The 13417-nt window shown below is 40.1% G+C and overlaps 1 protein-coding gene across 1 annotated transcript in view; it reads right to left on the bottom strand.

The window, feature by feature from the left end:
• The window catches only part of LOC140691239 (UDP-GalNAc:beta-1,3-N-acetylgalactosaminyltransferase 2-like), a 67297-nt gene that overhangs the window by 49052 nt on the left and 4828 nt on the right, over positions 1-13417 (bottom strand). Inside the window, exon 4 of the mRNA XM_072954252.1 lies at positions 5849-5996. Within this exon, the coding sequence (XP_072810353.1) occupies positions 5849-5996 (148 nt within the window). The remainder of the gene's footprint in view (positions 1-5848; positions 5997-13417) is intronic.

Raw genomic sequence — 13417 nt, 5'->3', positions numbered from 1 at the left:
ACCCATCATTCCCGCTGAGACGTCTACCATCAGTATAGCCAGTGATCTGCTGCTAAATCAGCAGACGCTCTCCAGCCCTCACCTACGCAGCTTCCTGTGGCTCTTAGAAGAGCTCTCTCCCTTCTCCACGCAGCTGCTCAGTGGGCTCCACAACTCTCCTCGCCCAGCTGGTCCAGTATGTGTGGGTTTGACCCCGGGGCTTTGCCCTGGGACCTCTTCTCACTTTACTCACTCTTTTCACTTGCTCTCACTGGACAATTTTTATTCCCAAGGCTTCAACTAGTCTGAGAATGATTCCTGAATTGGCATCTCTACTTTGGCCTCAACTTCTAAGTTAAAGATCCATCAATTCATGGTACATCTTAACCTAGATGGCCCAAAGACAGTGGCTCTGACTGGGTCACAGGGCCAACTGCAAAGTTCTCAAGATATCTATGAGCTGGTTATGAAGCACAGCCTTTATTAAAAATTAACTTATATAAACTTACAGTTAAGTACATTAAAAACAGAGGAAATAATTGGATTCATGACTTCTTAGTTATCTCACTCCTGCCTGTGCTCCTGAGCTGATTTGCACCGACTGTACCCACGTGGTGGAAATCCCACAACGCAGCGCTCCTGCCTGTCCTCCCCGGCCCTGTGGTCAGAGACATCACGTTAGTAGCTTGAAACTGGCTGTGGTGGTAACATGACACCATGGAAACTGGCAAACACTACAAATAAGGGTTTGGTTTATTGTTTTGCTGACTGTCTAGATTTAGTGAAGGAGAAAATGTTAGTAATGCAGGTTAAACTTAAAAATGTGAAGTAAAACAAAACGACAACCTATGGAATGGGAGAAAATTTTTGCCAATGAAACCAACAAAGGCTTGATCTCCAGAATATATAAGCAGTTCATATGACTTAATAAGAAAAAACCAAATAGCCCAATCCAAAAATGGGCAGAAGACCTAAACAAGCAATTCTCCAAGGAAGAAACACAAATGATCAATAGACACATGAAAAAATGCTCAATATCACTAATTATCAGAGAAATGCAAATCAAAACTACAATGAGGTATCACCTCACACCAGTTAGAATGGCCATCATTCAAAAGTCCACAAATGACAAATGCTGGAGAGGCTGTGGAGGAAAGTGAACTCTCCTACACTGCTGGTGGGAATGCAGTTTGGTGCAGCCACTGTGGAAAACAGTTTGGTGCAGCCACTGTGGAAAACAGTATGGAGATTCCTCAAAAGACTAGGAATAGACTTACCGTATGACCCAGGAATCCTGGTGCTGGGCATATATCCAGAAGGAACCCTACTTCAAAAAGACACCTGCACCCCAATGTTCACAGCAGCACTATTTACAATAGCGAAGACATGGAAACAGCCTAAATGTCCATCAACAGGTGACTGGATAAAGAAGATGTGATATGTTTATACAATGGAATACTATTCAACCATAAAAACCGACAACACAATGCCATTTGCAGCAACATGGATGTTCCTGGAGAATGTCATTCTAAGTGAAGTAAGCCAGAAAGAGAAAGAAAAATACCATATGAGATCGCTCATATGTGGAATCTAAAAAACAAAAAACAAAAAACATAAATACAAAACAGAAACAGACTCATAGACATAGAATACAAACTTGTGATTGCCAAGGGGGAAGGGGGTGGAAAGGGACAGACTGGGATTTCAAAATGTAGAATAGATAATTAAGATTATACTGTATAGCACAGGGAAATATATACAAGATCTGGTGGTAGCTCACAGCAAAAGAAATGTGACAATTAATATATGTATGTTCATGTATAACTGGAAAATTGTGCTCTACACTGGAATTTGACACAACATTGTAAAATGACTATAACTCAATAAAAAAAAAGTTAAAAAAAAGAACAAATATGAACCGCTTAGAGGAGGTACCCAGAATACGCAGATTCATAGACAGAAAGTAGAACTGAAGTTACCAGGGATGACAGAAGGGGGCAGTGGGGAGTTATTGTTTAATGGGCAAAGATTTTCAGTTTGGGATGATGAAAAATTTCTGGAAGTGGGTGGCGGTGATGACTGTACAATATTGCGAATGTACTTACTGTACACTGGAAAATGATTAAAACGGTAACTTTAAAAATGCGACCTGTTTGTGGCCATTCCATTGTGAAGAGTATGAAAAACTGAGGAAATACTCTTCCATTGTTCAAAACCTATTATCTGAGTCAGCAAAGACGTCACTCACTTCCTCACTGAAAGTAAAGTCCTGTCACACAGCTAAGTTGTCACTTCAGTCTTACAGGGAACAGTCATGTCAGAGCTACAGGCGTCAGCTGCAGCCGTGAGGAGGCTCCAGTGCAGTGGAAGCAGCCTAAGAATCGGTCGGCTACATGGGACTTCGTAAGGAGGAGTATAACGTGTGATTATGGCTCCATCACGCGCTTTGCCACCTTCACAGCGATAAGACGCGCAGGAAACACGCACGAACGGGTAAGCATGCCTTCTCTTCAGAGAGCCGGCTGCCAAGCATCCCCAGTGCACCGCCGCCGCCGGCAGGGATCTCGGACTGCATACGGCTCCCTCCCCATGAAGCCTGCTTTTTGTCTTGACTGACGATTTCATTCTTTCTCATGTTTGAAGCTGGCAACCACCCTCGAGTCCGCCTCCTCCTTTTACATTCAATTATGTTACTTCTTAAAAGGTCAAGGATTCAGCCCATCCCCTCAGCAGCCCCCATCTGCACAGGCTCACCCCCTGCCCGGCCTGGGCACCGGCGCCGCTCCCGGGTATCAGCCCTCCCGCCTTCCCTCGGTGACGGTGACAGCCTCCTTATCTGCCCCTCTCCCCTTCCCTCGGGCTCTCCACCCTCGCCCTGAGCTCTGCACTCCAGCCACACAGGACTGTAAGGAGTCTCCCAAACACTCCAGGCTATTTCACACCTGTTTCTACCACAGGCACACAGAACATCTTATTACATTGCTACACCCATTTCCTTCTTCTCAACTCCAAGCCCCCATGCAGACTCAGCCTATCCTGTACCTGTGTATCCACTACACACAGCACACTACCTGTATACATAGCACTCAATAACTCCTTGTGAAATTACAGCTTCAGTACAAAGGCTTCTAATTAAATAATGTCTTTGAAATATATGTAGAATCTGGCTCCTTCAGTGAAATGCAAGATTTGAAAGTAAGCCAGAAGCACAGAAATGTAAACACTTCCTTTTTACTAATGACCAATTAAGGCAGAACACCTTTTATAAACAACCAGCGTTTAGAATAAAAGTATAAACAGCCTTGAATAAATCTGTTAATTAAATTATTGCAGATATTTACAAAATTTGTTTTTTTAATTACCATAGTCTTACTAGATCCACAAAATTACTCTGCCCTAGGAAGAAGTTTTTAGCTAATATCTGTCTCTATACAAATATCCCACCATTTTTATAAAACAAATCACCAAGCTTACTAAATTTAAAGAAAATATACTATGATAATACATAAATTACTGGTGATTGCCTGAAATGTCCATTTTACTCATTATATTTAGCTCCGAGTCATTCCCTTAATAGTTGTTGAGTACCTTACTCTGTGCCAAGTTGGGTTTTAGGTGCTGGAAATACATCAATGAAAAAAATTGATGCCCCTAGGCTCATAACACATATTCCACTAGGGAAAGACAAACAATTTATAAACATACAACTAAATATAATAAACATGCTAGTCAGTGATAAGTACTTATAGAGAAAAATAAAGCCAAGTAAGGGAGGACAAGGTTGGAATGGTACTATTTAATATGGTGCTGCTTGCTAAGGTGGTATCCAAGCAGAGACCTGAGGAAAGTGAGGAAGTGAGCCACACAGACAAGCAGTGGAAGAGTGGGACAGGCAGGAGGAACAGCAAGTGCAAAGGCCCTGAGGCAGGAGCACATTTAGTATACTGAGTCACCGCAGGGTGGCCAGTGCAGGGGATGTAGATATAGATGAGGTCAAAGACCACAGTGAAGACTTGGGATTTCACTCTGAGCAAGAAGAGAAGTCAGCAGAGGGGTGTAAGCAGAAAACTGACATAATTAGACTCACTTAAAAGGACCACTCTGGCTACTGTACAGAAAATAAAACATAAGGGATCAATGGTGGAAGCAGGAAATTCAAACTGGGAGGCTTCTGCAATGATCTAAGTGAGAGGTAATGGTGGCCCAGACCAGGACAGCGGTTCTGACAGTAGTGGTAATGGTGGTGAGAAGTTGGACTCTGGATATGATCTACAGGCAACAGCAAGAAAATACGCCAGTGGACTGGATGTGGCATGTGAGACAAAGAAGAATGAGGTAACAGAGTTTGTAAAATTTTAAAACCTTGTATTTTCCTGATGCCTCAACACCCCGACCTGTGAGCATCCTCTCCAGATGACTGGGTGCACTGGGGACAAGGCTGGGCCCTGCCTCCTTGCCCCATCCTGGGAGTGACCCAGTGACTGCCAAGCCCAACAAAGAAGTGTCCTCATGCTTTCTGCTTGTACTTTCCACCCTGACCTCAAATAAAGGCACCTGCCTGCAGTCCTCTCTCTCGGCACCCCACCTACCTGTTGAGCCCGCTCCCTGGACACTCCTCCTGTATGGCGCTATGCCACCCTCTCAGGACCCTCTCCCAGGGTAGTTTTCATTGCCCTGGTGGAATGATCCATGAAGACCCCACAAGGGGGACTTCCTCCTCCATTCGCAACAAAACACCGAGGTTTCTGGTCTGAGCACCTGGGAGAGAGGGGTCATTATTTTCTGCACCAGGAGAGACTGCAGGAAGTGCAGGTTTTCCAAGTGGTTCTGGCAGGAGTGATGATTCTCAGTCCTTTCATGTGCTGGCCAGTGGCTTCTGTTCTCACTGCGATCATGAACTACAGAAACCCATCTTGAAGAGGAATGGAAGCTGCTCTGAGTTAGGCAGGAAATCTATAAATGTTCACTACTGGTGACAAGAAAATTCACAACTGCAATTCCCTTGTAGTGGTACTCAGTCACAAATGTGCAGGTTTAATGCCACCCTCAGGGCCTTTTCTGCATATCAGTGACTTCACACTAGCAGAGAGGTATCGTCACATAACTAGAAGCCCAGACTTCCACACTTTTCCACCAGCCTTCACTACATCATCTTCAGAGGCTGGTTTCCCTGAGAAGACTAAGGCCTTGGGCTCCTAACTGATCAAGGAGTCACCTAAATTCAACGTGTGATGTGTGACCAAGGCTCGGGCCTGGAAGGGTGCTCAGGAAGAAGAGCAGGGCAGACTACACAAACCGCAGACCACACAACTACCCGGCACTACAGTACTGAAGGAAGTCAGGTGTATCTCTGTAAAGTTAGTTAAAAGCATGTATAGATACACACGTGTCTAACAGAGAACTACCCAGGACAGAACTTTTAAAGAATTGTTAGTCTAAATCAAAGGAAAAAAACCAAAAAGCCAAAAAACAAAAACAAACCAAACTAGGTATCTATAAAACCAAGGTATGTTGGGGGAGGGTATAGCTTAATTGGTAGAGTGAGTGCTTAGCATCCTGGGTTCAATTGCCAACACCTCCACAAAAATAAGTAAATAAACCTAATTACCATGGCCCCCCTCCTGAAAATTATTTTTCAAATGAGGTATGTTAACCAATGAATATATTCTTCTCCAACTATCTTTCGGCTTCAAACCTTGGTTAAATTGACTTTTTGGGCCCTCTGTATGGAGGAAAAACAAAACAAATTAGCCACTTCTCCCAGGAAAGGAGGCCACATATCTGAATTAACATCTCGGACTAAGCAAGAACAGGATTTTTTGGACACTTATTCAGCACATCAGGCAGGGTGTGAAATCAGGAAACCTACCGCTGGCTCAGTGCCGGATGCTGTAGTGAGTGCTTCAGCCACATACTTCTTATAACGTTGCGAAGTTCATGGTTATTGCAAGCAGACAGCACACCAACCACCACATCATAGTGACTCAATTTCCACTGAGGAAGTAAGGTCAGTTGATCTAGAAATGAGCAACAATAAATCAGAAGTGTCATGTCTCGATGACTGTTAAGTTCAATATGTAACATAAAAATGTTTATTATAATATGAACCTATGTTCATGTTTGCAGAAAATACAACCAAATACAATTTTTTTTTCATTTTCTACATTTTGGTGTAGAGTCTTTTTGCTTCCACACCTAAGTATGCATCCATGCTCACATAAGTATGTAAATTCTTCAAAGCAAATAAGGTGCGTCTGAGAAGGATGTTTGGAAAGTCAATGTGGCATAAACCATACAACAGTAGGTAGTAAGAGTCAATTAGACTGTGGTCAGAATCCTGGCTCTTTATTTAACTTCTTGAGCCTCAGTTTCCTTAAGTAGAAATGGGTACAATAATACTTCTCATAATTGTAAAAATTAAACGAGATAATGTGTATAAAGGTACTGGTTTGGTACCAGGCAAATAGGAGGAATTCAACAACCACTAACTGCAACAATCAATGTGCTTTCAATGGTGAAGTCCCACATTAATATTAGTTATTAAATTCAGGAAATGAAACTGAAGGACTACTGGAAAGAATCAGAATGCTTATCTATGTCAATAAATTCTACAGCCAGTAAACATTTATCACTTAAATATTCTAAAGAATGAAGGAGGGAAAAACATTTCTAGTTTTAAAAAAAAATCAAGTAACAAGTCATTTTTTGTTGTCATTTTTATAACTTGTTTTCTTTACTGTCATATTTAATGGGTGGGATTACATTTTTAAAATTTGCCCTTAGAAAAAGACAGAGGGAAAGATACTCTGTTCCTGTTTTTCATCACCAGTGTCAAAGCTGGAGAGCTCAAAGCTTATATATAGCTCTGATTATGGACCCCATTTCATCTCTCCCTCCAGGGGTGGAAACTCCTTCAAAATGTTTCCAAAAATAACTTACTGAAGGCCAGAGGTCTTTACTATACTCAATGCGATGTTCTCATACACCGTAGGATCTAGGTACTCAGGCAAAAGACAACAAAAGCAAGTTGATTATTTCTTCAAGGGAGAATAATTTCAATGCTTATGTAAAACTGGCAGTGATAATTCATTCCACTGCTCCCCAACTTTTTCAGAGACATATTAGTAGGAAGGACGTTTTATTGACAGAAGCGAAGCAAATGCAGTAACCAGACACACCTGACATGGATTCTAAAGCCAACACGCTACATTATATCAGTAAGAAGTTATTTAAATCCTTTGTGCCTCAATTTCCTAATCAGAGAAAACTGATACCAAGAAAAAGTCTTTATTTCATCTGTTTCAAAATGTCTTCTCCAAAGAATAAGAAGTTTTCAAAGATTAGAAGAGCAAATATTGTATGTATCCTAAATGCCTCATTTATCTGACACTGCAAGAAAACAAGGTTGTTGCACAAAAGTAAAATTTCAAAATAATTGAAACATCCCTTTAAATGCCAAACATCACTACCTTATTTGTGATGGGTAATCAAGATAAATCTTTTAGGGATGGATTATATGAGACATATTTTAACCACCTCCTGATGACAAAATCATCTTAAACATGTCTTCAATCTCTCTCTCTCATCCTTCATTCCAGCCACAGCTTCTGCTCAGAGTGTCTCACCAGGACCTACAAGGGTACCCTACCCTACTGGTTTCTCCCAGACTTCTCCATATCACTGCCAAAGAAAATTCTTCTATAAATAAATAAATGAGTGGCTATGAAGATACCCACGTGGTACGTGAAAACCTCACGGGTTACAGCTGTAAAGTACTTTTTGATCTTATTCCTCTTCTCTGCCACTGCCAATCCTCTCTGCTTCTAATCCCTGTCTAAGCTGCTTCTGTTGAACTGCTTTACTTTACATGTGTTTCTTTTTCTTGCAGAAGAGAGGTACATGGCAGATTTTGACCTTTTAGAGAACTACTTCCAGATATATGGAAAAAAGGGTTTCTAAAAGACTCAACCAAAAAACTGCTAGAATGAATAAACACTTTTGGTAAAGTTACAGGATACAAAATTCTATACAATAACAAATGATCAGGAAGAGAACTTAAGAAAACAATTCCAATTTCAACTACATCAAAAAGAATAAAATACCTTGGGATAAATTTAACCAAGGAGGTAAAAGGTCTGTACACTGAAAACTATAACAGACTGATGAAAGAAAATGAAGAAGATGAAAGTAAATGGAAAGGTATTCTATGTTCATGGGTTAGAAGAATTAATATTGTTGAAATGTCCAAACTACCCAAAGAAACCTACAGATTCAATGCAATTTTAATCAAAATTCCAATGGCATTTTTCAGAAATAGAACAGACAATCCTAAGATTTGTATGGAACCACAAAAACCTCAAACAGCCAAAGCAAACTAGAGAAAGCAGCACAAAGCTGGAGGCACCATGCTTCCTGGTTTCAAACTATAGTACGAAGCTACGGTAGTACAGTATTGACATTAAAACAGATACACAGATAAATGGAACAGGATAGAGAGCCCAGAAATAAACCCATGCATGTATGGTCAATTCACTTACAACAAACGAGCCAAGAACATTCAATGGGGGAAAGGACAGTCTCAAATGGTGTTGGGAAAACTGGGCAAGGACATGCTAAATATGAATGAAAGTGGACCACTAACTTACGCCACACCCAAAAATCAACTCAAAATGGATTAAAACCTTGAATGTAAGACCTGACACCATAAACCTCCTATAAGAAAACACAGGCAGTAAGCTCCCTGACATCAGTCTTGGCGATGATTGTTTGGATTTGACACTAAAAGCAAAGGCAACAAAAGCAAAAAATAAACAAATGAGACATCAAACTAAAAAGCTTCTGCAGAGCAAAGAAAACCATCAACTAAATGAAAAGGCAGCCTACTGAATAGGAGAAAACATTCGGAAATCATATATCTGATTAATACCTAAAACATATAAAGAACTCATATAACTCAAGAGCAAAAAACCCAAAGAATTTGATTTAAAATTGGGCACAGGATCTGAATAGATATCTTTCCAAAGAAGACATCCAGATGGCCATCAGGTAAGTGTGAAGGTGCTCAACACCACTAATCATCAGGAAATGCAAATCAAAACCACAGTGAGATTTCACCTCACATCTGTTAGAATGGCTATCATCAAAAAGACCAGAAACAACAAGTGTTGGGCGAGGACTTGCAGAAAAGGGAATCCTTGTGCACTGCTGGTCTCAATGTAAACTGGTTCAGCCACCGTGGAAAACAGTATGGAGGTTCCTCAAAATACTAAAAGCAGAGATGATCCAGCAAGTCCACTTCTGGGTATTTAGCTGAAGGAAACGAAAACACTCACTAGCAAAGATACATGAGTGGGGGTGCTACGTGTGACAACAAACACAGGCTTGCTCACTGCAGCATTATTTTCAAAAGCCAAGACACAGGAGCAGACCAGGTGTCTACTGATGGATGAATGAAGAAAGAAAGGTGTGTTTTCTATACACATTGGAATATCATTCTGCCATAAAAAAGAAGGAAATCCTGCCATCTGCAACAACATGGATGAAACCTGAGGGTATTATGCTAAGAGTAATTACGTCAGATGAAAACCAATACCATATGATCTAATTCATATGCAAAATCTAAAACAAAACACCATATTCACAAATACAGGGAACAGACTGGTGTTTGCCAGAGGCGAGAGGTAGAGGGTGGGCCTGACAGATGAAGGGGGTCAAAAGGTACAAACTTCCAGTTATAAAACAAGTAAGTACAACACAGTGACTACAGTATTGTTTATTTAAATGGTGCTAATGAGAGCACATCTTAAAAGTTCTCATCACAGGAAAAAAAGTCTGTAACTATATGCAGGGATGGATGTTAACTATACGTACTGTGGTGACTGTTCTAGAATACATATGTATTTTGAATCATTATGCTATACACCTGAAACTAATGTAATTTGTCAATCATATCTCAAAAAAACCTGGTTTCTTCTACCATGTACCATCAATGTAAATCAGTCCAACACCTGGGAGTGCTGTGTTACACAGTATGAAGCCCAAAGTGAATTTTCAGTAACTGCCTGTGTAAGACTGCTGCCCAGCTTCCCAGTCCCCTCACCAGGACTGGGCTCTATACTTCTGTCACCCTCTACTCAATGTCACAAGTATAGGGCACCTAGTTTGATTCTGGTTTTTGGAAACAGAAAAACAAAAAACAAAAACAAAAAAACTAAGAAGTAAACATGAGGCAAAAAGAAATAAAGACAATTTACAGAAGAAGAAACACAAATAGCCAACAAACCTATGGAAAAAGTTTTAATTTCACTAGGAATCAAGTTTGAATTAGAGCAACGAGATACCACTTTTCTCCTAGATTCAAATGGACAAATTATCTTCTTAAACTTTAATACCCGAATGGCTGGAATTTTGATAGTTATTTCAAGGAAATGGCTACTTTCCTCTGCTGCTGGTAGCAAAGTAATTTGGTACAGTATTCTGCAGGAAAATTCGCCAACTTATATCAAATAGCTCAGAACTGGGGCAACGGTATAGCTCAGTGGAAGAGTGGGTGCTCAGCAAACACGAGGTCCTGGGTTCAATCCTCAGCACCTCCAGTAAATAAACAAACAAACAAACAAATCTAATTACCTCCCCCTCAAATTTAAAAAAAACCACAAAACCAAAAAACCCCAAATACCTCAGAACAACATAACTTTTGTCCAGCAATTCCACGGCTAAAGAGCACATTGTAAAGAAATAATCAGTGATACACTGAAAGATCTCTATCGATCAGTGTCATTTATTAATAGTGAAAAACTGAAAACTACATTCATGCACAAAAAAGGCATTAGTTAAATAAATTACGGTGTATCTGTATCCTAGAATACTATGCAGCCATTAAAATTATGTTTTAAACATACCGAATGCAGTTGTACATCATATTAAGATAAGCAGGCTGTAAGAACTAGGCACATGGTTCCATTTATATAAAATACAAAAGAAGGCAAATCTATGCCATCACAGAACAGGTAGTGGTTCCCACTGCCAGCAGTGACAGACGGGACCATAAAGGCAGCTTCTAGCAGGCAGGATACAGGTCAGTGGTAGAGCGCATGCCTAGCATGCACGAGGTTCTGGGTTCAATCCTCAGTACTTCTGTTTAAAATAAGTAAATAAATCTAAAATTACCTCCCCCATTAAAAAGAATTTTTTTAAGGGTGGGAGGGTAAAAATGGGGGAGAGTATAAGTCAAGTGGTAGAGCGCGTGCTTAGCATGCACAAGATCCTGGGTTCAATCCTCAGTACCTCCATCAAGTAAACCTAATTACCTCCCCCTCCAAAAAGAAAACAGAAAATGGAGACATTATTACCAATTCTGCAGAAATAAACTATTAGAAGACAGTACTATGAACAATTGTCTGCCAACAAATTGGATAACCTACATAAGTTGCACAAATTCTTAGAAAAATTTAAAAAACTACCAAGACTGAATCACAAAGAAATAGAAAATCTGAATAGACCTATAACTGTCAGGAGAATTGAATCTGTAATCAAAAATCCACCCACCCTCCCCCTAAAAAACCAAAAAGAAACAAAAAGAAAAAAAAGGAAGCTTCTGACATGTTGGTAGTTTTCTTGTTTTTCACTTGGGTGCTGATTAGTTGGGTGTATTCAATCTGTGAAACCGCATCAAGCTCACATTTACATGCACTTTTTCTGAATGTACATTATAAATCCAACAAACAACTCTTTTTAAATACTAAATAATTCCCCCAAACATGTTTTATATTTATGTGCATTCAAAACCTGCTCAGTACAGATCATTTTTCTTTTTAAAAAGTAATTTCAAATTTTTCTATAAAGCACTTGTTTTACTTTAATAAGAAAAAATTCCATTGTAAGATCATCATGAAACGTGACAAGATTCATACTTTGCCAATTTTATTCTTTTAGTTCATTCTTTCAAATTACTGAGCACCTCCTAAGATCACTGTTCTAGATGGCAAATACATAGCAATAAACAAATCTTCATAATGTTAAGAATAATTAAAACCCCACCCAGGCTTCCTGAAGGCAATGACCATTTCTCTTCTTTAACATATAATATATCCTGAGAGTCTGGCAACTGCGAGACTGTGCACTGGAAGTGGACATCCAAAAGTTTATTAAAGACCAAAATATCCAGGTGGCAAACACGATGCTAGCAAGCATCTGCATGACATTAACTTCACATGTAGTGAGGAGATGGTGGGGGAGGGATAAATTAGGAGTTTGGGATTAACAGGTACATCACATATAGTATATTTAAAATTATATATATACATTTACTATATGTAAAAATATATATATATATACTATAAATTTACTATACCTAAAATAGGTAAACAACAAGGACCTACTGTACAGCACAGGGAACTATATTCAGTTTCTTGTAATAACATGATAGAAAAGAATTTGAAAAGAAAAAATATATATGTATGTGTATGTATAACTGAATCACTATGCTGTACATCTGAAACTAAAATTATAAATCAACTACATTTCAATAAAAAAACCCCAACAAAATAAGCACAAAGATTCTTAAAAATCAGAACAAAAGTTCCACTCTTGTGTACATGCTCTCAGATGGCATCAATCACAGATGGGCAGAAATCTTGAAAATGAAGAAAATATGCAAGTTCCTCACAGATCTATGGAAGAGGACAATTACACACACTGCCAGTGTGCTCTTGCCAATTTCAGGTCCCGCCCAAAACACTTCCCTAGCGTCCACCACTGTCACATTACCGCTCCTCCCTAAAATTCACAGGGTGTTCACTACGAATCCTGCACTGTCCTGGGTGTTTTATTAACCGAATCTTCACAATAACCCTATCAGGTCATCATTTTATAAATAAGAAAACCAAAACAGAGAGACAAGATTGGCATGTAAGGATCATTTTGGACAAACCAGCCCCAGGCCAAACTGCAGAGCCAGCTCAATTTGTCTTTGACCTTTGACTTACTCCAACAAACTGCGAGCTCCTTGAGAGCAAGGACTAGGTACCTAGCACCATACCTGGCGCTCTAAGCATTTGTTGAGCAGATAGGCTTCTTTCCTTTGTCTTTGGTTCCCTTCTTTCCAAATATCCTAGAAACAGAAGGCTTTTTCTGTCACATCGTTTTTCTAAATTAACTGTTAAATAATTCCTGTGAAGTCATTACCCAAAACCAATGTGTTCTAATCAAGATCTCCTGTATCTCTACTCCCTGGCCCAATGCTTGTCTCTGCCTCCGCTTTCCTCACCCCAGGGGTGCTGCGTTTCCCAGCAGGAGCCCTGTTTCCTCCTCACCAGTGGTTCTCCTGTCTGTGCTCCACCTGCTTAAGGTGAGCCACCACATCAGACAAGCACAGGGTGGGGGTGGGGTGAAGGTGACCGGCTCACTGCATTCAGGTTCCTGCCCAATCCTCCCTTCT

The sequence above is a fragment of the Vicugna pacos genome, chromosome 34, assembly GCF_048564905.1.
Source record: "Vicugna pacos chromosome 34, VicPac4, whole genome shotgun sequence".
NCBI classification, from domain to species: domain Eukaryota; kingdom Metazoa; phylum Chordata; class Mammalia; order Artiodactyla; family Camelidae; genus Vicugna; species Vicugna pacos.
Note: the sequence above shows the minus strand (reverse complement) of the source record. Positions and strands in the feature narration are given on the sequence as shown.